This window comes from Eleutherodactylus coqui, chromosome 4 (assembly GCF_035609145.1).
Source record: "Eleutherodactylus coqui strain aEleCoq1 chromosome 4, aEleCoq1.hap1, whole genome shotgun sequence".
NCBI classification, from domain to species: Eukaryota; Metazoa; Chordata; class Amphibia; order Anura; family Eleutherodactylidae; genus Eleutherodactylus; species Eleutherodactylus coqui.
In genome coordinates, this window is record NC_089840.1 from 237,690,987 (window position 1) to 237,714,846 (window position 23,860).

Sequence of the window (23,860 nt, forward strand, 5' to 3'; positions counted from 1 at the left end):
AATAGTTAAGCGAACAACATTTATGGCAAATCCATGTACAATGCCATAAATGTCTGATCAGTGGAGATCCTAGCAGTGCAACCTCTGCGATCAGCAAAATGGGTCCTCGGAGGATAGCAAAACGTCTCTTTATGGCAGTCTATGGAAAGTGACAAACAATCGAGCATAGTCTCTCTCTGTAGACGCGTATGAAACAATTGCAGCTGTGCATATATGCTCTCCCTCAAAAATTGGGCTAGAGGATTCTCGTTTTGCTGATTAGAAGGGGTTGAGTAGTTGAATCCTCACCAATCAGACACTTTTAGCGTAGATGTTTGGTACTGCAATAACTCTTAAAAATGAATTTAAAAAATTTAAAAATCTTTTGGTCCGTGACTTTTTAATTTTTCTTTTGACATAGTCGTATGAGGGCTTGTTTTTTTGAAAGATGAGTTGTATTTTTTAATGGTGCCATATAATGAATGGAAAAACGGAAACATTCATAAGCGGGGAGAAATGTAAAAAATGCAATTGCGTTTTTTTGTGGGTAGAGGGGATCATTTTTACAGCATTGACAGTGCAGTAAAAAAGACCCGTGAACTTTGTTCTACGGGTCAGCACGATTATGGTGATACTAAATTAACTTTTTTTTTTTTGAGGTTTTTCTTTAAAAATGCAAAGCAATGTTTTTTGAGTGCCATAACTTTTTTTTTCAGTTGGACTGTAAGTGCTCGTTTTTTGGGGGTTTTTTTTGCACAATGAGCTGTAGCTTTATTACTGCCATCTTGGGAAATGTCCATCTTTTTGGTCACTCTTTTATTCAATGTTTTTGGAGCCGGGATACCAAAAGAAAAATCACAATTCTGGCATGTAATCCTTTTTTTTATGGCATTCACTGTACATGATAAATATTCCGATTATTATAGTAGTTTGGAGTTTTACATACACAGCTATACCAAACATGTGGGTGTTTTTTTTTTAAGGCGAAAAGGCAGTTGTTTTTGAACTTTTTAGGATTAAAAAAAAACAAAAACTTTATTAAATCTCTTTTTTTTTTACACTTTTATTTAATACCCACATGGGACTTGAACTTGTACTATATACTTCAGTATCGCAGTGATTTTTTTATGTTGCCTATGAGGCCCTGCGATGGGCAAGGTTTGATAGACATCCATGCATGGGAGCCCTTAAGTAGGCTTTGAGCTGCCATACTAGCTCAAAAGCACCCACCATCACATTTCAGGGGGACTGAAGGGGCACATAAGGGGTTCCCCCTCCTGGTGACATGGTCATAGCTGACGGCGCGTCTTAACAGTTAACGTCCGCATTCAGGGTTAACTCCAAACGTGGCAGTTACCAACCACTGTCAGAAAAAATGATGACATCAAATGGGTTCATTTTTGATGTTGTGCAACAATATTTTTAGTTTGTTTCCCTTTATATCAAATTTCTGTATCTGAGTGTCCTTATACGTGAGTGCTTTGTATATTGTTAAACGCTTTATCCACTGGATGGCTTATGTGTCTCGTTTTTTCTTCTAGGTTTGCCAGAAATCTGGTGAAATTTCTTTACTCAAACAGCAGCTGAAAGATGCTCAGGCCGAACTATCTCAGAAATCCAATGAAATATTACTGCTTCGTACCCAGCTGAGAGACACACGCTCTGACCTTCAGATTAGCGAAGAGCAAGTTCAGGAACTTCAAGACACTGCCCATACAAAGACGTTGGAGTTGGAGGTGTGTGAGAATGAACTGCAGCGCAAGAAGAACGAGTCCGAACTGCTACGCGAGAAGGCCAGTAAGCTAGACCAGGAGGTGGCTAGTCTCCGAGAAGCAGCTGTTGCCAGCCTTAGGCATGGACTGTGCCATTGCTATGAGAAGGAAGACCCATTCTTGCTTTACGAAAGCGATGAGGCCAAAGCGCAGCGTCAAAATTCTGACAACCTCCAGAGCTTAAAGCAATACATGGAAAGGCTAAGGGAAGCTTTGGTGACGGAACGTAGAAGGAACCAGGAACAGTTAGAAAACTTTGAGGTGGAGCGACGCATATGGCAAGAAGAAAAAGAGAAGGTGATCAGATATCAAAAGCAATTACAACACAACTATATCCAGATGTACCAACAGAACCGGGAGCTGGAGAGAGACATTAAGCAGCTCTCTCTGGAACTAGAGGCAAGGGAACTCGATGAATTTGACTTGCACGGTTCTGAGATTCAGTTTGAAGAAATCACAGCCACGGAAATTTAAAGCCAATAAAGTACCACTTATGCCTTGTTTTTTGGGTTTTTTTTGGACGTTCCAGCGGTTGGTGTTGCCAAAAAAGCAACTTGGCCACAAAAGCTGTTGCATTTATTGTATAAAACATATCCTGCTTTTATTTTTGACAGAGGAACTCAAAAACCCCTGATTGACAAGACGTTACAGATGTCTAAAATGTCCAATGAGTTTATATTTCCATCTGATGTGTATTGAAGGAGCCATATCCACCCTCGTGGGCAACGCTAACCATGCCCGATGGACCAAAGCAATGTCATTGGGCAGGAACATTAATGATACCATACATTTTGTGTCTTCTTTACGTTCCGTTCTCAGGACAGCCATTTTGTCATGGTCAGTTCATTGTCACAAAGACGCAGCAGAAGTAACACCGAGCAGAGATGCTTCCATTGGATACCTATAGTTTTATTTTGTAGCACTGCGACCTTATTTTCTTGTTCTCCTCTAACATTCGTCGCTGTTAATAATACTGTAGCTATATTTTTGAATGTCTTCTCTCCCATGTAATAGCCGCCATTAGCTTTGGTTTTTGTATTCTCCACTAGGCTGCCGCTTGTAAATAATGTAAGATAAGAGATTTTGGTTCCCAAAGTGAAATGACTGGTTTTGTAAACTACGACTAGCACCTTTCTTCTCTATCTCTTCCTGTTGGACAAACATAGTCGCTTTTCAATCTCAGGTAGGCTAATTGCTAGAGCACAATCATAACCCGACTTCAGATAATACCATTTGCAATAGAAAGACTGTTCCTTCTCTTGGTTCTCAGAGGGTCTATAGCTCACTACAAGACTACAAGCCATACGTGGCAGCCCCTTTGCCCACCTAGAGGATCTTCTACTACCTTTTGTGACTTCACCCTTAGTTCATCTTTCATCATTACGATGGCATTTAACTCTTAATTCTCATAGTTTTGGCAAAAAATTGATTAGGAAATTAACGGGGTTTTGCAGGCACACATGCTATTGATGATGTGTCGTCAAGGTAGGTCACTAATTGTTGATCAGTCGGGGTTCGCCGCTTGGGAACCTGGATGACCAACTGACCGGGCGCATGCTTTTAGCACTGCTACACAGTGGGGTCAGAGCTGAAGCAGCTGCTCCAACCCCTGTGTAGTCGCCGGCACTACATTCTACTTTGACCGGCCAAGGTCCGTCACTCCGGACCCTGACCGATCAACTAAGCAGGTGCACCTCAAATACAGAGAGGTCAGAGCAGAAGCCTCTGCGCCGACCTCAGTGTAGCGGCTGGAACTCGTTTCTGTAGGCAGGGCTCCCATTGTGACAGTCCCCGGCCGATCAACCATCGATGACCATATTCTGAGGATAGATCATCAATAGTATTTAACTGGAAAACCCCTTTGAGAACTCAAGTCTCATTATTAAAATTGCTACAATGTCCTTCTATCCAGTTAAACAACAAAATGCTAAATGTAAACCTTTTTGTTTTTGTACATCTGTCACAGCAGTGCAGTAAAAAAAAAGTATAGAAGTGCATACATTGTTTAACATGGGAGCCCATGGTGAGAGATGGCTGAACGAATGCAGCTGTAGGACATACACATTTTTTTTCCATCTCGTGTCGCAAATCTTGAGATATTTCAATTTGTACATTCATTTTCTTTATATATGGACTTTTTGCCAATTCATAGACTTTTCAGTTTGTATTAAAAGGGAAAAGCCTAAATGCCATTGTAATGCCGTAAAGGAAACCATAGGGAGTGAGCTAAATTTCAAAAAGAAGTGTATTAAAGCCAATGCAAAGACTTATTCCCATACTTTATGGGTAATTGTTTATGAGCCTAATAATAAAACCTGGTGAAATCCAGTACTGTATTAAGATGTCTTGAGTCATCTGTCAGTCTACAGTATGTCTATTTAGAAAATGTATTGTTACTAGAGATGAGCGAGTATACTCGCTAAGGCACATTACTCGAGCGAGTAGTGCCTTAGCCGAGTATCTCCCCGCTCGTCTCGGGGGCCGGCGCGGGTGACAGGTGAGTTGTGGGGGGGAGAGAGGGGGATAGAGATCTCCCCGCTCTCTCCCGCCGCTCCCCGCCCCCCGCCGGCCCCCGAATCTTTAGAGACGAGCGGGGAGATACTCGGCTAAGGCACTACTCGCTCGAGTAATGTGCCTTAGCGAGTATACTTGCTCATCTCTAATTGTTACGTCTGACCTGGATGTATTGGTTACTTCCTAAAAGGATGAAGACCTATAAACCCGGATAACAGAAAATGTCTGTCAAAAGGAAACACAAAACGGGAAAGACTGGGAAACTAACCCTAAACTCCACATGAGGGAAGACTGAGCATTAAGTCTTAGAGAACTTGTCTCGGTCACTGCAAATCCAAATGAAGATTCCGCAGCACTTTTAGTTGTGATGCATTAATAATGAAGAATATTTATTGTCCAATCATACGCACAAATTCCCAGGCTTAGGCTGCTTTCACATCTGCGCCGGAACCAACCGTAATTCGGTGCAAAATTACGAACAGCTGAGCGGAAACGAAATGGACTCCATTATAGTCAATGGGGTCTGTTCGGCGCTGCTCAGTTCCGTCATAAGGAGGATCTGTTCGGCCAGAAGATTCCCCTTTCCTGCTCCCCTAATGGAGCAGGAAAACGGAACCCCCATGGCATATGTGAAAGCAGCCTTAGATATGGAAGTAGTAAAGCTGGTTAGAAAATACGGGAAGTTTCAGGTCTTTATGACCCTTCTCAACGGTATATCTGTGCATCCATATCACCTATTGTGAGTGGTAGATCCGGTCTTAAACCACATTTAGACGGGATGAATGTCGACCAAATGATGCCCGACACTCGTCCCCGGACATACCAGCTCCCGTGCTCCTGCACGGGAGCTTGTATCGCTGGCTCACAGCGGGGCGGCAGGAGCAGATTTCAGTTCTTGCTCCGCCCCTCTCCATTCAGTTAACATAGTGGCCGTTCAATACTGAACGGCTGCTACTTACATTGAACGATCAGCTCATCGCCCATCGTTTATGCAGCATGAGCGATGAGTTTAACTAGAACAGTGCAGTGTACATAGCAGCTGTTCAGTATTGAACAGCCACTATGTTAACTGAATGGAGAGGAGTGGGGGAGAGCAAGAACTGAAATGTGCTCCTGCCACCCCGCTGTGAGCCAGCAATACAAGCTTCCGTGCAGCAGCACGGGAGCTGGCATGTGCGGGGACGAGTGTCGGGCATCGTTTGCCCAACATTCGTCCCGTCTAAATGGGGCTTTATCTATACATAGTTATAAAAGTGTACAAAAAAACTGACGCAAAAACAGAAGTGCGCTCTTGTGGGATAAAGTTACTACGAAAGATAAAAAGATAAAGCACTCCTGGTACTGAAAAAATAGGAGAAGAATAAGGCTCTTTTGCCAAGACTCCCCCCCCCCCCCCCCTCCCCAAAAAAAAACAAAAAAAAAAAACTTCTTAGTAATACCCAAATAGGAATGTTAGGTATTTATTTGATTTAAAAAACCTACAGACATGCAACGCGTTTTGGCGCTATGCAGAGCATCTTTTTAAAGCATTTTTTCAGTACCAAGGAGCGCTTTATCCTTTTGTAGTAACTTGATCCCACAAGAGCGAAGAGGGACTTCTTTTTTGTGTGGAGTTTTTTGTACACTTTTATCCTCTGTATACCCATTTTACACAGAGAAATTGCGATTGTTCGTGTGCTGCTCACCATGAATATGGATTGACTGTGGGATACCAAGTGGATCATCAATATTAAAGTCTGCAGGGACTTTGGGCGCTAGTGAGTGGGTTTCAAAATTTCTTTGGTACCCTCCACTTGGCGCCAGCTGAGTCCTTTTCACTCTTGTATAGGAGTCTTTTTTACAATATTGGATTACTTCTGAAAACTTCAAGGCGCTGCCCTTTATGCATTTTTTACAATCTATATATAGGTGTCACCTTTCAGGGTTACGATCATACATCCCAGAGTAAATAAAATGCCAGAGTAGTGTTTTTTTTGGTCACCCCATCTCTAATAAGTATTAGTTTTGTGAACCCAAAAGTTGTACCAATACAAAACTACAGGTCGCCGCACAGCAAATGAGCCTCACACAGCTCTATCAATGGAAAACTAAAAAGTTTTTTTTTTGTTTTTTTTTTAATTGGGAATGCAAGGACTTTAGACTGTGACCTGGACACAAGAGCATCAATGACCCTTTTTCATGAAAGGGTTAACTCTAAAACTTTATTTATACCATAGGCCATTATCGGATGACACATACCCTTTAACCCTTTCCAATCCAATTTGTATCCTGGTTTTCCTAGGGGGCTTACTCTTTTTCTGCCGTTATACAATGGCGCTATATGCTGGCTAAAGCCAGTACTGCATGAGGTGACACGCTGGATAGGCTCCAACAGCAGAGAGGCTGGCAATATACAGTAAGAGAACCCCGACGGACGTCTTCCAACATCGGAGCTGTACAGCCTTAAATCATAATGTCTTCAGATGTCAGTGCATTGGAAAGGGTTAAAGTGGCCATATACTATAGATCTTGTTTGGCCGACGGCTATACCTCACGGTTTTCACCACGCAAATGCACATGGTAAGTGGAGTCGCCTCTAAATTGGTTGTCTCTTGCTGGACCTCTGAGCCTATTATTATGTCAGAGTCTGGGCCTGCCGGAAGATCCTCTTGATACAAATATGTAGGTACATTTGAAATTGGAGTCCATTCTGACATATTTTATGGGTTTACTTTGCTTACCTCTACTCTGCTGACATGCCTAATGTCAAAGGGGTTGTCCAGGGGTAAAATATTGATGGCCTAACCTTAAGATAGGCCATCAATAGTAGCTATGCGGCGGTCTGCTTTCCAAGACCCCCGCTGATTTACTGTTCACTGGGCCAGTGTGTTCATACAGTGAGCTGATTTCTGTAGGAAGCAGATGGCTCCATTATCAGTGCAGTGACCAGGCTGGGTATTACAGGCATTTCACATCATAACATTGCCTGTAATACCAAGTGTGGCCACTGTAGTGAAAAAGGAGCTGTCTGCTTCCTGCCGAAATCTGCTCAGTGAACAAAGTACACTGGTCCAGCAAACATCTGATCATCAGGGGTCCATGAAATCGGACCCTTACCCCCCAATTTACTATTAATGGTGTATCCTAGGGATAGGCCATTAATAGTTTACTGGATAGACAATAGTATTATATTGTCCTATAGACCCCACCAGACAGCCAGTATATTGTTACCCTTCTGCTATTGATAGTATATGTCATTTTCTTGCGGTGACATGTAATGCTGCTGTGGATATAATCAGCTTGCGATAGCATAACACGCCTGTGATTCATTACTAGTGTCTGACTTACATCAGTAGCGTGATTATTCCGCAGGGACTCTACGGTTACTGGAGTAAGCTCTTTCGGGTTATGGAATCATTGATCTTAAGTTGTACGCACACGCCAGTATAAAGTGAAGACGATGAGGTAATGGCAGTGAGGTCACGTGTAAATGATCTTTGGTGATTGTTTTAGAGGGATGTCAGCATTTCAGAATTGGATAGATGCCTTGGCTGTGTGGAGTCATCTTATAACAGATGCTTCTAGACTTGACCAGCAAAAATCTGAAAAGACTTCTTCTTCAGTGCAGGAATTGTAGCTATAAACTTGTGTATCTCTCTTTTTGGGGCCAGTTTTTGGCCTTATTTTGACAGTTTAGCTCTAGTCGGATGTGGCTGTAAATCTAAGCAGCTGGCCCCATTAGATACAAAGCCCAAGCACTACTATTGTCAGGCAAGGTGTCTTCATCGTTCATGGCCAACCAAAAATGATGTTATTCATTGGCACTGAGCAGTGTAGACTACCCACCTGCCGGAATACTAGTGCTGGGCTCCATATCAAACGAAAGCCAAATCAGTCAAACAGGAGGGGTGGTGGAAGAAAAGGAAAAATTACAATGGAGTCAACATGGGTAATGCTAGAAAGCTATGCAGCTGAACAGAGGATGTGACCAGTCCTCATATATGTCATTGGTTGGATAGGGTTAGTGCAATATGGCATACCTTTACAGCGTATAGATGGCACAGGTCCATGCCATCTGGGCAAGAGAATGGCTATAACTGACAGCCAAGGTCCTGCTACAACAGCTGGGACCAGAGATAAGTTTAATCCTGCCTCTGACCCCTTACAAGTCACGATCAGTGTGGTCTGCAGCATGTAGGCAGTTAAAAGAGGGAGGGAGCTCCCTTTGTTACATCATCGGCCCTTCACCATCCAATCACGGAGGTTTGATGGATTGCCATGGCAATCAGAGGCCTGACAGTGGCACCCAGGTCTGTCAGAAAAATTAAAGTACTGCAGTGTATTATCTGATCAATCTTAGGATCACAGGTTCTAGCCCCCTACATACAAGGACAACAGGTAAAAAAAAATGTATATATATTTTGTGCACTTCATTTTTATTTTTTTGTAAAAGATAATAAGTAGAGAGGAGCGAGTATACTCGCTAAGGCACATTACTGAAGCGAGTAGTGCCTTAGCCAAGTATCTCCCCGCTCGTCTCTAAAGATTCGGGGGCCGGCGCAGGTGACAGGTGAGTTGCGGGGGGAGAGGGAGAGAGATCTCCCATCCGTTCCTCCCCGCTGCTCCTTGCCCCCCGCCGTCCCCTGAATCTTTAGAGACGAGCGGGGAGATACTCGGCTAAGGCACTACTCGCTCGAGTAATGTGCCTTAGCGAGTATACTTGCTCATCTCTAATAATAAGTTAAAAAATACATTTTTGGTATCACAACATCCGTAACAACCTATACAGTAAATTGAACACACACTTTTTATCCCATACAGCAAACACTATAAAAAAAAACTAAAGCCTCCCAAAAATTGTAATAACGGTGATCAAAAAAGTCAGTGTACCCCAAATGTATTGAGGCCCTGGATGGGATGGAGTGTGTCATTCAGGAAAGTACAGATAATCTATAGGGTTCTCTAGCGAAACCTAATGTTACCCTAACGCTTGTTGAGGGCTCTAACAAATGTATACATTTTTAAAGTTAGTTTTTAAACCAGGGAATCTCTGACTGACAAACAGTGTGCCTGTATCTCTTATCTGTATATCCTGCAACAGATTCATCAACAGGGCCCACCCTATGTTGCTGAATCTGGCTAAGGCTAAAATGTGTGGCCTTTGATCCACAGGCAGGTCCCCACACAAGAATGATGCAGTAATTTCCATTTCTGGTAACTGGGTATGGTACATGGCGGCCTTAGCATCTACCCCTTTACATACCGTTTAATAAGTAGAATCCTTGGGACTCCATGGGTCATAACACAGGGGTAATAAACCATCTGTAGCGGCAGACACATGACATAGGGGAACACAAGTACTAGTGTAATAGTCCACTGACCCTCCAATAAGACCTGGCAGACTAGATGTGCAGTAGATATAGTCTAAATTTGCTCCTCAGTTGCCCTAAGCCTTCTCTAGGCACTGCAATAGCCACTTTCAGGGACTGCAATATTTACTCGCTTTGGACCATCTGTTATTTTGTACACCGTAGCAGACCCAGTCTCATGCCTACTGTTTTTAGAGTCGGACACCTCCAAGCAAACTGGCCAAATTCCACACACTCCCAGTAGTGGTGCCTCTGAGGGGCAACACCACGGTTAGGGCAGAACCACTCACTGATCCGTCTTTTGTAGCTTACTCTTCTGCTCTCCCAATTCTCAAAAGGAGTTCCCCGCTTCCTTGGCAAAATCTGCAAAGGCACTATTACCAGACCAGCTGGCAGGGTTGGTAAAATCATTGGCATAGGAGCTTTCTCCCTCTTCATTCTGCCTGCTCAATGACTTGAGCAATCTCTTCAAGGTAGGCATATGGCTCCATTTGTACATAGTCCTTGAGACTTTTCATGAGCGCTTTGGCATGTTGACCAGAAATGTATTGGTCTATCCAAACCTTGTCTGGGTCTATGACAGCCTTGCACCCCTCGTGATCTTTCCTCACCAGTCTTCCACGGTCACAAATGGTCTCGCCCTCCCTCTGTTTGCAGTCTTTTTACGTAAGTGGTAACATCTCTACAAAGTCTCTAGTCTTGCGGTGGTATCTTGCGAAGGATCCTTAGTGATCATCTACCAACGCCACTACTGAAGTGATTAAAGAAGATATTCATTAAGACTAATGAATCACTACAAGGGAAAAACCACAACTTGCCAAAGACTTTTCTGATGATCTTCAATTTCCTCCAAGATTCTGGTGGGTGCACATGATCTCAGACGATGGGGAATGGGAGGATTTACTTAATGCAGAGAACAGATGATCATCTTGACAATAAATTGTTGGGACATTTGTCAGACCAGTGTCCAATTGTGAGGATGACGCAGATAAAGAGCTACAGGCCCAAACTGTCCTTATACTAAAGACTTTCATAATGATCTAAGTAACCGTTACTGTGCAGCGAGTTCCAAGCCTGCAAAGAACAGAAAACCTATTTCCCATCTGCAAGCTGAGCTTTAGAGATGCACACAATCTCGTGTCATGCCGAATTTAGTGTTTACAGTCACTCACATAACGCATGTGTTCTCGCACGTTAAAGGGGTTGATTGTATCTGGCTGATTCCCTTTCATCTCGCTTTACAAAGACTTTTATCTGGTTTTGGTCAATAAAGTTGTTTTCATGACACACACAGATATTGATGTTCCTTGAAGTGTTGCGGATCTGGCAGAGGTTTATGAAACAATTGCCAAAAGCTATTCCCACTGCGCAAATGTAGGGAAACAGACACGCGAGTTAGTACTGCCATGTGCTCTTCTTTTTTAAAGGTATACTCAGTAAATTTTCTCCTATAAAGTATATTCCAAAGCCCGGCATTTCCAATGCCGGTCTTAGTATGATTTCACTTGGCGCATGCTGCATCTGATACATGAAGAGGCGCGTCTCGGCATCTCCATGCGCCTAGACATAAATGTATGCTAGGTCCGAGCTGGTATACATTTCTGGTATAATGTAAGCCAGTTTCTGTCGTTAATTATACATGAATCTGCCGACAAACCCTATCTATTTTTTAACAAAGCGGCAAGGAAATCCAAAAATTTTTGAGCAAATCCCCACTTGCGCAAATTTTTTGACTTTTTTTCGTCAGAAACTGGCAAAATCTTTAACCCCATTCCAATCCACTCTCTGACATTTGAAGACATTCTGAGTGAAGGCTGTACAGCTCCGATGTCGGAAGACGTCCAGCAGGGTATTCTTACTGTATATTGCTGGCCGCTCTGTTTTTGTGGGCCTCTCCAGCATGTCCCATACCGCAGTACTGGCTCTAGCCAGCAGATGGCACCATTGTATAAAGGCAGAAAGAGAAACCCTAGGAAACCCTGAATCCAAAATTGGATTGCAAAGGGTTAACAGGGCTCCTACCTACTATGCAGTATTTAAAATGCTGATGTTTTCATGCAGCAAACAGGCCTTTGGGCCGGGTGTGATTGCTACCCGAATAACAAGGACTCCGTTGGGGGTAATTTTGATGCTGTAATTATTGAAGACACTTTGGTTATTATGGAGGCATGGCCTGTACTTAGGAATTATTTTTAGGAAGTCCTCCATTCATAACTTGAGGCAGGTATAGCTAGGGGTAGGTGATACTGACACGATTATTTGGTTATAATTTACCCATAAAATCTCCTTTATTTGCTGCCTCATGGTCTATTTGCCTGGTAAGAGTCGTGTAGAACCCCACTGTTGCTGTCTGTACATTTTAGGTAAGTAGCATTTTCACGTGATACCTACCTTTGACGTGTCTGAAAACTGGACAAGAATAAAACTTGCTACAGTTTTTTTTTCTAACTATTTGTCCTACCGTGTTTTCCAAAAAATAAGACACTGTCATATTAATTTTTGCCCTAAAAAGGCACAATGCCTTATTTTCGGGGTGTGTGTTATAATACTCACCTAGCAGCCGCTCAACAAGCACCCCATCAGCCAATCAGAGCCGGTGCTTGCTCAACCAATCACAGCCATTCATTGAATGACATCATTGAATGGCTGTGATTGGTTAATTGAGCAACAACTCTGATTGGCTGATGCGGCACTTGATGAACCAATCAGAGCAATCACTTGCTGGAGGCGGGGTATTCAAACCCCGCTACCAGGAAGAAATGCTCTGTCAGTGTACAGGTCTACACAGAAGCCTGCAGCAGCGATGCAGCCCAGCGCAAGGGACCTGAACACAGTATACTAGGTGTGTTTTGCCTTTTTCTTCATGCAGTGTAGCTAGAGCTTATTTTCAGGGGAGGGCTTATATTTCAAGACCACCCCTCCCCCCTGAATTTCGACAAAAAGTTCAGTTCGGTCCGAATTAGTTCACATCAAACAGGAACTTCACCAATACCCCTAAAGCTAGTGAGTAACATGGTTATACAGGGCTAGTGCATTAATCACTCATAGGTCACCTAGGAATGTATAAGTATTTATGAGCTATTTTCAGGCAAAGTAATGGGGAAAAAAAAGTTTTTTCTTTCTTTTACCTTTTTTCTTTCATTGTCCTCTTCCTCTTCCACCTCCTTCTTCTTTCCCTTCCAAAGCTCAGGTTTTCGCCGAAACAAACTTTTAGCAAAGTCCAACCCAAAACAGGGATTTCAGTTTACGTAACACTAATACTAATGAATAAATTAGAAAAATACATATTTTTACAGATTAGCTGTAACCATCTTTAAAAACGCACATTACGGCAGTGCTATGGCTTCCTGAAGGTGACCAGGCATTATTGATTGATCCTCTGCGCTCTTTCTATCCATGGCCTAATGCATCTATTTCTGGAAACTCCGGTATACTCTCGCTGAGATGGAAGTGCGTCTTCTGGAAAGTTCCCTTCTAGAATTTGCAATTTGGGAGTTAGTGCAGGGAAATGTGACCAGTCAGGCCTGTATTTAGTGATGTTAGCGGACTATGTAAACTAGTCTACGTAAATTATGAAAATTTTAGAAGACACTTCTAAATATTCAAGGCTTTTAATAGAGCTGGCACATGGTTCTATAAACTTCCTAACACTGCTTACTCTTATGAGAGACAAGAAGTCTGGAATCTAAGCCGAGAGGTGATGGTTATACAGATTCTGAGAAACATAAGGTCAGCAGGAGCCATCACTGAAACTATACAAATCAAGATGTAACCACTGGTAAGTAGCCCATGGGGTACATTGACCATGAATTGCCTCCTTTTCCATTATCTAATGATAGGCTGATATCTACTACTTAGAGTACATCCATGTGGGACGTATTATATGGTGGAAAATCGCCAACAAATCTGCAGCAAAATCTAATCTGTCCTCAGGATAGGTCGTCAATATCCAACCGTTGAGGATCCGCCACTTGAGACTTCTGTCGATCAACTGATCCACAGGGTAGGGGATAACTTGCTCATCTGTGGGGGGTCTCACCTCTGAGGCCCTTGTCAATCTTAAGAACAATGGGGGACTTGTGTCCCCTGTCACCCTCCCACAGGGAGGAGGAGACTGAATGTCGCACAAGCGCACTAACACTCCATTCACTTTCAATGGGACTACCGTGATACCCACGCGGCATGCGATCCGGTATTTACCTTAGCCCCATTGAAACAAGTCAACTTGTACAACAGAAGTAGAGGTTCAATAATAGTGCGGTAAAAACATTTATTGTCAGAGTCTACAAAAGTATGTACATAATTATACAAAATAAAGGTCAGCATGGTCGCTCCTCGGCTCCGGACTTACAAGGAATCACTTATAGTTCTTGGTGTTGATTCAGACGGAACAGTCCAGGAAATGTCAGTTCAGCAGGAAGACTAGAGAGAAAAACATTAGGCACTTGCAGTGATACCAGAAGGTGAGGGTCCTAGCAACGGTTAGAAGGTTTCGGAAGTGAATCAGTTCCTTGACGCTCAACATAAAAGGAAGCGGAATGTTACTGTTCGCTTTTCTTTGGGATTTTAACAACTAGCTCCATTGGCTCCTTCTGTTTGTTACTGTAGGACTGGCGAATCACGTCCACCGCCCGCTGGTGCGTCACATTCTGCAGAGTCTCCCCATCAACCGACACCAGTTCATAGCCGGCCTAGACGTTTTGGAAAACATTTCAATTAACTATTTAATTATTTTTACTTGTTTTCAAGAATGTTCATAGTGTTTATTAAAAGGGTAACATTGCCAAAAAGAAATGATGGGGCTTATTTACTAATACTGCCTAAGGGTTAATCAGTGCAAACGTAGACTAGACAGTCTTAAAATTCACCAGATTTAGCACTAAATGTTAAATCTGTTGATTTTTAAGACGGTCTAGTCTAAAAGGGAAATTTACGAAGCCCAGCATTTGTGACGCAGGGCTTAATATGATTTCCCTCGGCGCATTGAATACATGAAGAGGTGCATGCCTCTTCATCCATCATCACATTCCGGAAGCTCCGTGCAGATATATACACGCAGCTTCCATTTCTTATACTGCTGAGGTAAAATGAAAGCTGCGCTGTGATTGGTTGCTATGGGCAACACATATTTTCTTTAAAATCTCAATCCATGTTAATGTGTCTTTCGTTTCAGTTTAAATCCCGGGCACCGCCGGGTATCCCTGCTAGCTTAATAATCACGTACATACGGCGATGACGTCTGCCCTCATGTGTCTGCCCATTTGGGGAGGCCTAGCTTATGATGTGCATCGCCTTCCTCTCTGTTTGCCGCACTCCATAATTGCATACGTGCGGCAATGATGTCTGCCCTCATGTGTCTGCCCATTTGTGTAGGCACAGCTTATGATGTGCACCCTCTTCTCCTCCACCTTGCTGCACGGTGCAGCGCCGGCGGTGGAGCAGAGGTGCGCCTGTGCATCACCAAATAAATCTGTTTTGTCACGCTCCTTAGAGAACTCTATACATTTTTGGCATAAAACTTATAAGCGATCTTGTAAGCGATCTGCCTGCCAAATTTCATCAAAATCGCTTTAGCGGTTTATCCGTGAAAAGGTAACAAACAGACGGACCGTTACTGTGCATCTATAATATTAGTACGGATGTGAGGAAAAAAAGATGCCCGCTTTCTGCTATCCAGCTGCTAAACAGCACCGCCCATCCTTTGGTTGCTGCTAGTAAAAGTAGTTCTGCTGCAGTTTGTATTACAGCACTTTCCTATATACAAGGGCAGAGGCGCCATGCCAGACGGTGCTGTGGGGTCCTCTGCCTTCTGCACGCTCCTCTGTACAGCCACTCATTTCAAACAGGGATTTCTGAATTTAGTTCAGCTGGCTTCATCCATCGCGTAACGGTCACGGAATTTCTCCGCACTGAAATTCCACAATCCTGTACAGTACAATGTTAGTAAATAGGTTTTTTTTAAAACCCCATTCGCTAAAACAGCAGAAAAAAATCCATGGTGGATTGAAGTAATGTTGTGGATTTTCACGCTCTATCTCTTGCTGAATTCATTCATTTCAATCTAAAAAGGCTACTTTTACTAAATCCACAGTATCTCCACATCAAGAACCTGCACCAAAATCCACTTTGAAACGTGTTGTGGATTTAGGAAATTCATGGAAATGAAAAGTGAATTGTATTGTCCGCAACACATAGAGCAGTGTTGGGGAACCTTTTAGAGACCGAGTGCCCAAACTGCAACCCAAAACCTACTTATTCATTGCAAAGTGCCAACACGTCCGGGGGCGGGGCTTATCACGGCGTATGATTTTACCCCCGTCGTTCTAAAAAGGACAGCGCTGTTTCAAAATAGACAAGGTGCGGATTTTGACTGCTTTTTAGATACGGAAATACTACAGAATGTCCTCAGCGGAAATTTCTGTGGAAAATTCTGCAGCATTTCCGCATCCAAAAAGCAGTCAAAATCTGCACCCGGTCTATTTTGAAACAGCCCTGCCCATTTCCACCACATGTAAACGTACCCCAGTTGTAATAGTGACACCCCACAGCGGCCTCCAGATAGAGCAGTGACACCCCACAGCGGCCCCAGCAGAGCAGTGACACCCCACAGTGCCCCCCCCCGCATACCAGTGACACCCCCACAGCCCCCCGCGTACCAGTGACACCCCTCCAACGCCCCCGCGTACCAGTGACACCCACTAGCACCCCACCCCCCGCGTACCACTGAACCCCCAGCACCCCCCCGCGCTTACCGGTGACAACCCCAGCGCCCACCCCCCGCGTACCAGTGACACCCCCCCAGTGGCCCCCACGTACCGGTGACACCCCCTCAGCGGCCGCACAATCTGTGCTGCAGCCGCTCTGTGTCCTGCTTGCCAACTGCTGCTGCCGCCACTCCCTCCAGCCTCCGCTGGCAGTGGCTGTGCTCATGCTGCCAGCGCTCTGTCTTCTGCTGCCAGCGGCGTTCCCTCCAGCGTCGCTGCTGCTGGCGCTCCGTCACCTACTACCGTCTGCGCTTCCTTCAGCGCCCCTGCTGCTGCCGCTGATCTCTCTGCTGATGCTTCCTCTGCTAAGGCCACACACCCCCATCAGAAGCTGGGGGTGTTACAACATGTAAAACCCCTGTATTATGTCGCCACCTCTAACTTCTGGTGGTGACATAATAAAAGAATACCGGGGAGCCGCGGCCCCTCCAGGTATTCACTAGCGGTGAGCGGCTGATGGCGGCGCGTACCAGCAGGGAGGGCTCTGCGTGCCACCTCTGGCACGCGTGCAATAGGTTCGCCACCACTGACATAGAGCATGCTGTGGATTTGAAAATTCTCATCAAGACTCCAATCTTCAGCAGAATTTTTCTGCAGTTAGTGAATACAGCTTCTTAAAACCCCATTCACTAACACTGTTCTGTATATATACTCTGAAACGCTGAAATCGCACTACCAAGAAAGAAATGTCCTGGAGTTATGGAAATCACTGGATCAATAGATATGTAAATGATATGCAAATTATACAAAATGGAAAAAAATATACAAAGCTCCTCAATTTCAGTATCCAGTCTGAGCACTGCACGCAGAAATACACGTGCCTACAATAGTAGGCTATCAATGAGGTTATTAATGGTTGTCTGAGGAATGTTTTGCCATGGTGAATGCACCTGGGCACAGAAACAATCAAGATGCGCTGCTGGCAGTTCACTTTGGAATTGCCAACCAATGACATCCCAGGTGTGCTTAATGGGAGACAAGTCCGGAGACACTACAGGCCATGGTTAGACACGCAGGCTGTCATACTGAAAAATGGCTCCTGGGACACTTCGAAGTAATGTCCGTCCCACTGGTTCCATGACCAAATCAATCTAACGCTGAGCTGTTAGTGTACCTGGAATGTAGACTCGAGGGATCCAACTAACAAACATTATGCCATCCCACATCATAATCCCAAGAGTAGGGCCGGTGTGATGTTCCCTTGTGGAGACCTCTTCATGGCGTTGCCCACGTGGTCTCCAGACTATCATTGCATGTGATACAAAAGCGGGACTCATTGCTGAAGGGGCCAGACCTCCTATCCAGCTTCCACTGTCGTCTTGCTCTGCATTATGATAGTCTTTGAGAGCGGTGGTATGAAGTCAATGGAACACTTGTCACTGTACGTCTGACTAAATGCCCAATGTCACTTAATCACATTCTGATAGTTTGTGTAGACACTGTTAGACGCCATAGGCTTGGGATGTGACATCCAATTTCAGTCACAGTACAGTATAGATCACTATGCGCCATTCTTCTAATCCGTTAATCTGTCCGTGCAGAGGTTCCCCTGTGTCACCTGTTGTCATTTAAGTTTATAAATGTTCTGCCAACACTGGGACATGCCATGTTAAACAGTACTGGCATCTTGGCCTACATACATAACGATATGCCGAAGCAATAATCCAAGGATTCCTAGTTCAAGGATTCTGCCCCTCTCAGTATGGCGATAACTGCACATTGGCATGCAGGAGGCTTCACATAATCCTACCGTGAGACTTTATCCAATTTTTGAGGTTTCATGTGGCTGCAAGTTCCTTATGGCCCTTTTACATGTATTGAGTGTCAGGCAAACAATGCCCAACACTTGTCCCCGTGTATCCTCGCTCCCGTGCTGTTATACAGGAGCGAGTATCAATGGATCACTAACAGCACGGCCAGCAGGCAGGCGGCATGGCTGGAGGAGAGTTCTCTCCCTGCTTTCACCTGCCCCTCTCCAATCACCGTACTGAACGGCTGCTATTTACACCGAACAATCGTTCGGGATTTTAAACTGCTTAAAACTGAACGGCTGGCCGATTCCCCTCCAGTCAGTCACTTTCTGTATGCTTTTACACGGGACGATTATTGTTCAAAGCCCAGCAAGAGCGCAGGAGCCTGGACAACCAGAACGATGATCATCCTGTGTAAAAGGGCCTTTAGCACTACCTTCTACTTGCTCGATTTGCATAACCTTATGGTTTGTCCTTCCTAGTGTTGCAACGTAGTTGCAGAATTTTGGTGTGGAAAAATCCCACAACTAGAGCGTGATGTATAAAAATGCCCTAATGAGTGAGACCCGCGGCTAAATCCACACCATATTGCCATACAAACATTATTTTGCTGGGATCCCCACTGGATATGGGGCTGAAAGTCACCATTCCCATTTATCTCAGGTGAAGGTGGTCAGTAAGGGTATATTCACATGGTAGTTTAAAGCGGCGGAAAAATCAAGACAGACAATCCGCTTCTAAAGTCTGTGCATTATCTTATGGATTTTCAACGTACGTTTTTCAAATTTGCAGGTGGATTTTGATGAGGATTTGGGTGTGGATTTTAAAATCTGCCTTTCTGAAATCCAGTTTAGAGGTTTGAGTCTTCTCAGGTCTTCCTCCTCTTTTTATCCAAAATTCAAGCATAGCATGATCACTGCCTCCTAAGGTCCCAGCCACCCTTACTTCCTCAACCATTTCCTCCCTGTTGGATAGCAGATCCCCTTGTTTTCTCTTCGACCCTTTGGAAGATAAAGTTGTCAGCAAGAGTGGATAAGAATTTGTTGGATCCCCTACTTCTACCTCTGTAAATTTGTTTCAGATTAAAGGCTCCCATTGACTTCAACTGGAAAATTCAACACAGAATTGACAAGACTGACAAGTCTTTGTGCAGCCCTGTCAAATTTCTTGATGCCAAACCAACCTTTTATGGGTTTTGCTCATTGGCATACTACTGTAAATTGTCAGGAAAGAGTCTGACAAAACTATTGCCACAGCATTTGAGTCATTCCATGCCTCCTCCAAGGTTTACAGGAGGCTCTACAGATTAAGGCTGGAGGTTTTCTCCCGCAATCCGATAATCCAAGCTTCATCCATCACCCTACCGGATGACGCCTCATTCATCACCCTAGAAAACACATCTCCACCCCGTCCAGTAACTAATGGTGCTGTCAGAATTCTCATATCATCTACAACACATTTATTTATTAACTCAGACGCGTCAGGAGAGCCGACGGGTTCTCTTGGAGAAGTTCATTTAGCTTTCATTTGTAAAGCTCTGAAGAACGACTGTGAAATGGTAATTGCAGGGTGGCCGAAGAAGACCACCAGATCAAGATGATATCATTACCTGCAGTTCCCCACTGAGAAAAGCCGCTCCTCCTGGAAAGATCTTCTCTATTTTAACCATTGGTTGGATTTTTGATTCGATGCCCCCAGAAATGCTAATTCCTATAATGAATGTGAATATATTTATAAGTTATATAGAGTTAGACAGTGGTATGTTAAAATTATTATTGCCCCTATTTTTTGATACATCACACATCTTATGCCCCTATGGGTATGTTCACATGGGGCAAAAATGCTGCAGAATGTCCACAGTGGGAAATTGCACAGCAAATTCCGCATCAAAAACTGATGTAGAAGTGGCATCACCTGACCTGCAGCTTGGTGCTCACTAGAGGCTACACGAGTCTGCGGTGCGCTGACAGCACAAGCATTGCAAGGTGATGGGAGCACTATATCTGCTGGAGTTTGAATTGCGTTCCCCGCGTCGATAATCCGGCCGCAGAGAATGCAGTGAATTGCATGCTGTGATTTGCCGCAATTCTCCACGGTCAGCCTATTTGTGAGATAAGGCTGACCGCGGAGATCCGCCTGCAGGCTCCTGCTTCCGTGCGGAGATCCGCCACGGGATACTGCAACGCCCGTGGATGGCAGCCTTAATTGCCTTTTACACACGGGGGGGGGAGGGGGCGGAAGAGGGCCATAAGAAAACCCATCTTCCGCTTATCTACAGAAGAGTGCAATGGGTCCGACTACACGTCTGCTAATTGGAGTCGGGCATGAGTGAGCGTATGGAGTGCTCGATAAATTCGAGTCGAGAGAAACTAAAAACAGAGAGACTGTCCATCTATTTTCCCTGCTGCACTGACAACCCTCATTTCAGGCAATCCACCATTAGATAACTGAGACTGATGGCAAGGTTCAGATCTGTTGTTACTTAAGACTGCTACCGTATGTCCTGAAGAGACCCATATTACCAATGTTAAGTAAACTATGTGCCTCTGGTTTAACCAACGATTGGACTATTGACTCTTTATTCAATTCGTCTGTTTCATTACTTTAAAGGGGCACTGGTGTCACGTGAACATTTTAACTTAGACTATTATCATCCTATTATTATTTTTCACCACTATGAGCTGCCAGGCTGGGCCATGCCAGGGTGCTCTAGGTAGGGACAGTAGATCTGCCGTTGACAACAATATCTTTATCTCCGCTCTTCTCGAAGGCCTGCACTTGGCTGCCACACCAATATTACTGTGGAATGATTTTAACCCCTAGTGGAATCTATGCCATGGTGATTGCTGAGGTTCTGAATGCCAAATGAAGTCCAACGAGCTTCAAGATAGGTGAATAGAATAAAGTGGCGATTCAGTGTATCGTTAGCACAGAATCCACCATCTACAATAAGTGATGGTCACAGCTCACTTCCTCCCCTTCCCTGCTCCATGTCTGCTGTACAGGTCAAAGAACATGTCCATAACATGCTCCTATATGGATATGCACATTACATAGGCATGATATTAACAGGAAATTTGTAATTAGAGGATGGTCAGTCAAATAATTTTTCAGCCAGTAATATACATGTCCACATATACAGGGTAAGCTCAAAAACAGTCCTTGATTTTCAACAGACATGTGCTCACCCTCTACTTTTAGTTTGTTTAAAGGGAACCAAGAAATCTCATTTAAGACCTTGTTAGGAGATGCAACAAATATGAAACTTACCCAACGACTGCTTCATTTTGGAGACCGTCACACTCACAAGCTCATATTCCTCCTCCTTCTCATCACTGAAGCCATTTTGTGTCACCTGATCACCTTCTACATGATTGGTCTCCACCTCTAATTTCACAGGCTTAAGCTTGATGTCAAGATTCGAAGCACTCAGAGAAACACCACCGAATATCTGAGATAAGATTGGCCTGGATTTCTTGGGTTTGTTGAGCACAGAATAGGCATTGTCTTTTTTCTCTCTGGATCTGCTGCGAGTAGTTCTCGACGCCTTTGAATTCTGACTTGAGTCTTTTTGATCTTTTCTACTCCTCGTAGGCAAAGATGTGTTATCACTGGGCGCTTGGGATAAATCAGAAGATGACTTTGTGGGTTCAGTAAGAAGCCAATTTGGCCTTGCAGGCCTAGAGGAAGACTTACTAAAAGTTATGTTTTGGGCATCAAAGAAATCGACTGGCACATCGTCAAGTGGATTAAAGTTTTTCTGTCTCTGTTTTACAGTTGTTGTATCGGAAACCTGTAACCTCTCCATTTTTCTTATCGGCGCATTATCATTCTGTATGTCTTCTACTGGCTTCAGTTGGAAGGCTCCTCTGTGATCTGAGATGAAAAAAAATCTTAACTAAATATATTACTCAAAGGACCTAAAAGCCTAACGCTGGCAGTTTATAAAGGTGCTCTTACAGTCAGCCACAAATGAGCAGATTGGTTGGCTAAGAGGTGTGACAGCCCAGACAACCAATCACAATTAATTAGTCTGTGCAAATTTATGGTGGTATTATATCGTGTGACATCTAACCTTTGCCACTACTCCCTTTCACCACCTAGAGAAGTCAGGGTTACCCCAAGTTGCTGATGTGGGGTTGCCCTCATCAGAACGATTGCCCTATTTATAGGTAGGGTCTTCCCGTTTCTTAGGGGTTAGGGTCAGTTTCCCTTTATTCCGCTTCCAGAGTTTGTAAAGGCATATATACTTTCGTCTGTATAAGATGCAATCGTCATGTTCTGCACAGATGTAATCAATGCACTGTGAGTTAAGCCGTTTCTGCAACTTGGGAGTTACAGGAACAATGTAGCTGGCTTTGTTTGCTGTTTCTATAATGCCCATGTGAGTTATGGAAAAAGTGTGGAAAACCCAGCTTGTCTATTTCCATAACCCTAGCAACCTGTGGATGCAGCATAGAAACAGGTATTCTCACCTGAGCCATGATTAACTGCAATATCTCAAATATGTGTAAACATACTGTACACATTTTTGATAAAATATAATTTTCCATCTGCTTACTTTATTCTGGATGCACATTTGAAAAACTTTAGTTTTTTAAAACCATTTAGGAGACGTACAAATTTAATATTAACATTTTGAGGAACATTTTGTTTTCCTGCACCAAGCCAAGATTGCAAAGGCTCATAGGTAACAGAATGATAGATCCCCCCACAAATGACCCCATTTTAAAAACTACACCCCATAATGTATTCACTGAGGGGGGTCATGAGTATTTTGACCACGCAGTTTTTTAGGCGTTAATGCAATTTAGAGGAGAAAAAGTAAAACTTCACTTTTTTGCAAATATGTCATTTTAAAGACTTTTTTTTATAGTGCATATGAAAATAAGGATTTACTCCCCCAAATAGATCCCCCTGTTTGTCCTGTGTTCAGACACATAGCTATTGTGGCCATAATCTTATGTCTGGATGCACAACGGGGCCCAAACCAAGAGGAGCATTAAACTTCAACTGTTGTTTAACTTTTACATGATTGCTATTATCCATTGGATAATGGCGATCCTGTGACTGGGAACCGCTCACAGCAGCCCTCGGTCACTGCTCCAGGCTCTCGGCTACCTTTAGTAGCCAGGAACAAGTAGATTTTAAATTTTCCAGGTCCTCCCCAGCTTCTGCGCTTGCTAACTTTTTTTTCTTTTACGTGATAGCCGTTATCCATTCGATAACGGTGATCAGGTGACCAAGGACCACGTACAGCGGCCCTCTGTGAAATCTCCAGGATCTTAGGTACGTTTGGTAGCCAGGAGCCGGGAGATTTTAAATTATCCTGGCAATCCACGGCTTTTGCGCATGCGTTCGCCATTTTGGCAATGAGGACTTAGGTACATAATTTCATCTACCCTCATGGAGATGAAATTTTACATGATCCCCATTCACCATTATTCATTGGATAACGGCGATCATGTGACCGGGAACTGCATGCACTGGTGCCTGGTGATATCTTCCTGCTCTCTGCTACTCATGCGAGCCAGGAGCAGAGAGTTTTTAAATTTCTCGGGCTCCCAGGCCTTCTGCGCATGTGCGTGCCATTTGACGTCTGGCGCATGCGCAGAAGGTGGTGTAAGGTCCTGGAAGGACCAGAGCGCAGTAGGACATCGCGGAAGACAGAGGTGAGTAGTTGCAGCTCCCCTTATGTATCCGATCCATGAGGGAAGCTGAAACTAACTTTT

The 23,860-nt window shown here is 44.0% G+C and overlaps 2 protein-coding genes across 4 annotated transcripts in view; one reads left to right on the forward strand and one right to left on the reverse strand.

Moving 5' to 3' along the window:
* LZTS2 (leucine zipper tumor suppressor 2) overlaps positions 1 to 4,087 on the forward strand; it is a 126,491-nt gene extending 122,404 nt beyond the window's left edge. For all 3 annotated transcript variants that reach the window (XM_066600933.1, XM_066600932.1, XM_066600934.1), the window contains one exon: positions 1,521 to 4,087. In XM_066600933.1, coding sequence (XP_066457030.1) covers positions 1,521 to 2,225 — 705 coding nt within the window. In that variant the 3' untranslated portion in view covers positions 2,226 to 4,087. The remainder of the gene's footprint in view (positions 1 to 1,520) is intronic.
* Positions 4,088 to 13,881: 9,794 nt separating this feature from the next.
* The window catches only part of PDZD7 (PDZ domain containing 7), an 86,326-nt gene continuing 76,347 nt past the window's right edge, over positions 13,882 to 23,860 (reverse strand). The window contains exons 15-17 of the mRNA XM_066600935.1: positions 21,399 to 22,004; positions 19,738 to 19,838; positions 13,882 to 14,304 (exon numbers count right to left, since the gene is read on the reverse strand). Coding sequence (XP_066457032.1) covers positions 14,155 to 14,304; positions 19,738 to 19,838; positions 21,399 to 22,004 — 857 coding nt within the window. The 3' untranslated portion in view covers positions 13,882 to 14,154. The remainder of the gene's footprint in view (positions 14,305 to 19,737; positions 19,839 to 21,398; positions 22,005 to 23,860) is intronic.